Source organism: Mycetomoellerius zeteki, unplaced genomic scaffold, assembly GCF_001594055.1.
Source record: "Mycetomoellerius zeteki isolate Tzet28-1 unplaced genomic scaffold, Tzet1.0 scaffold702, whole genome shotgun sequence".
NCBI lineage: Eukaryota > Metazoa > Arthropoda > Insecta > Hymenoptera > Formicidae > Mycetomoellerius > Mycetomoellerius zeteki.
In genome coordinates this window covers 15,981-19,089 of record NW_017257723.1, presented here as the reverse complement: position 1 = coordinate 19,089, position 3,109 = coordinate 15,981, and the positions used below count along the sequence as shown (strand labels likewise).

Below are 3,109 nucleotides of genomic sequence, written 5' to 3'. Positions count from 1 at the left end.
GTTCTCCAACAACAGCGACGTCGTTTCACCGAGCGAGGCGCGTCCAAATTCTATTTTTATCTTTGGTGACGTGGCATGCGACAAGCAGGATGCAGTGAGAGAATATTTTTCGATGGGTCGTCATGCGAACGTCGACTGCTTCTATCTTTGTTAGACGTATGCGAGGATACCTAAACATCTGATACGTGACAACGCGAACCTGCTGATCCTGTTCAAACAGGTTGGTACCAACTTGAAACACTTTTACAACGATCACGTGAATACCGACATGTCGTACGACGAATTTTGCGCGTTGTGCTGCGACTGTTGGCAACAAAAATATGGATTCGTAGTGATAGACAAAGACAGTGCGCTAACAAATGGACGATACAGAAAAGTATTTAACGAGTTCGCGATACTGTAACATAACCAGTCGTTGTCGATACTTAGCCGGAGACAAACATGGCAGATGTGCGCGAGCGTGAAAAAATCGTGAGGGAGATCGAGAAGACGATCGAATCGATTCGCAAGAAACATCGCGCTCTGAAGACCGGTAGAATCGAGGAGGGTATCGCATTGGATAGACATTTTAAACCTCTTATCGAGCCACTGCGACTTTTCGTCGACAACCTCAGCGAGCGCGCGACGAAGAGAGAATCGCGCGATGAAGATGCAGCGTCCGCTCCTAAACGTGTGAGGAAGGAGGAGGAGGAACAAGAGGAGGAAGAAGAAGTGAGCGAAACGTTCGAGCCTTCCACGTCTCTGCATAAATCAGATCGGTTGCACGAACCAATAACCTCCACCCCGCGTGCCAAAATCGTACCGACGATAGAGTCGTTGGAAAACGTTTTCGAAACCTTGCTAGCGACGAAGGTTCCAAATCAATTGCAAACGTCGAGAGGCGTTACGAGCCAGTTTGGGTCCGCTGGGTCAAAAGTACGTCAAGGCTGTCCTGAGGGAAGCGCAAGATAAAGAGAGCGGTATAGATCATGTGTATGGCGTTTACCTACACAAGGATGGATTGATGTGGGGCAATGAATGTTTCGACGTGGATGACACGGACAACATAATTATCGACGGCATACGAAACGTCGGTACACCCGGTCTTTACAAGTTGATTTTCCAGAGAATTCCCGACGATGCCCTCTAAACGGAAGACGATATGCAAGTACAAGAGCATGCTGTTGATGACGAACGCGCACAAGCACAAGCATCATTCGCAGGGTCGATTATTGAGCAACAGGGGATACAAGTACAAACATGTAATCGCGCCGTTGATGTTGGTTACACCCAAGAAACAGAAGAAGAAATCTGGAAAGGGATTACCTCACACAATGACACTGAACGACAACGCAATGGATTATGTGCATTGGGACGATCGCAATGAGCTGGTGGATCGTCTACGATTGTTGGACGCTTCGCACCGAGCAGGGAACAACACTCACGGCAACGAGATGCTGTCGATCATCGAGGAACTCCGCGAAGCCGGTCTTATTATAAATTAAATCGCGTATCAACGAAACGAGTCAGTCGAGTGAGCGAGAAAAAAATACATTTTTTTTTCTTATATTCTGTGTATTACGCATCGAATCATGAAAAAGAGATCCGACGAAAAGAAAAAAGTTAACTCCGAGAGACGTCGGCTCGTCGACGAATTGCACGCTCCGGCGAGAAGAAATTTTCCGCGAAGGCGCGTCATAGTCCAGGGATACGATGATCTGTGGCAGGCTGATATCGTTGAGATGCGCCCGTACTCGAGCTTCAACAGAGGCCACCACTACATACTCACCGTTATCGATGTGTTGAGCAAGTGGGCCGTACCACTCAAGAGCAAGGGCGGAAGCGAGACGGCTGAGGCTATCGCTGAGATCGTTCGAGCGAGTGGAAGATGTCCGAAAAATTTACAAACGGATATGGGAAAGGAATTTTACAACGCCGATGTGCAGAAAATCTTGAAAAAACACAACGTTAATTACTATTCCACGTATTCGACGTTGAAAGCGTCAGTGGTCGAGCGGTTCAATCGCACGATCAAGAATGATATGTGGAAGATGTTTACGCTCAACGGCAATTATCCGCCGACGTAACTCCCGCGATCACCGAAAGACTCTTGGACACAGGGTACAGCGCGATAAAGATCGCAGGTCCGGCAAAATTCAAAGTAGGCGATTCGGTACGCATGAGCAAGTACAAGACGGTTTTTGAGAAGGGTTACACGCCAAATTGGACCACCGAAGTGTTTACGATCGTTAAGGTGCAACGTACTAATCCCGTAACCTATCTACTCGAGGACTACCGCGGAAAATCTGTCGTTGGAGCGTTCTATGAGCACGAGTTGCATCGTGCTACTCATCCGGATGTGTATCTCGTGGAAAAAGTACTGCGCAGGAAGGGAGACAAGGTGTACGTCAAGTGGCTGGGATTCGATGGATCGCACAATTTGTGGATACATAAAAACAATGTGATTTGATACAATTTTGATTCATGTATTTTTTTTGTTCTACATATAAAAAATATATATCTATATAAGTATATAAACGTTTCTTTTTATTACTCCCCATTCATCTTCATTTTAGAGTATACAAAATACATACATAATGATACAAAATACATTATTTTATTTTATTCTATTTTATTTTATTTTTTAACAATGCATATAGAGATAGAATACGTACATACATGTGTACATAAAAATAATAGTAATACATATAATATGTATATAAATGTAAATCCTTATGTTATATAAAGTGAAAATTAAAATACTAGTATATAATACGTATATAAATGTTAAAACGTATGATATATAAAGTGTAAATTAAAATACTAATACTACGTAGAAATGTATCAAACATACGATATATATGAAAGTACAATAATAGTAATACACATAATAAATTTAAAAAAAAAAGTGTACATTAAAATATAATACTAATACTATATACAGGATGAGTCATTTTAATATATGGACCCGAATATCTTCCAAATTACGGTATCTACAAAAAAATGGTTTAAATAAAAGTTGACCAGGACAGAGGGGGTCATTTAATTGTACCATTAGTTTTGACCTTGAGGTCAATTTTGAAGGTCATTTCAAGGTCACGATGGTTTTTTTAAATGGGACACCCTATTT

At 42.4% G+C, this 3,109-nt stretch overlaps 1 protein-coding gene across 1 annotated transcript; it reads left to right on the top strand.

The window, feature by feature from the left end:
* Positions 1–1,571: 1,571 nt before the first annotated feature.
* LOC108729166 (uncharacterized) lies at positions 1,572–2,449 on the top strand. The gene is made up of 2 exons (XM_018458140.1): positions 1,572–2,046; positions 2,100–2,449. The coding sequence occupies exons 1-2, from the start codon at positions 1,572–1,574 to the stop codon at positions 2,447–2,449; spliced, it is 825 nt and encodes a 274-aa protein (XP_018313642.1).
* Positions 2,450–3,109: the final 660 nt, after the last annotated feature.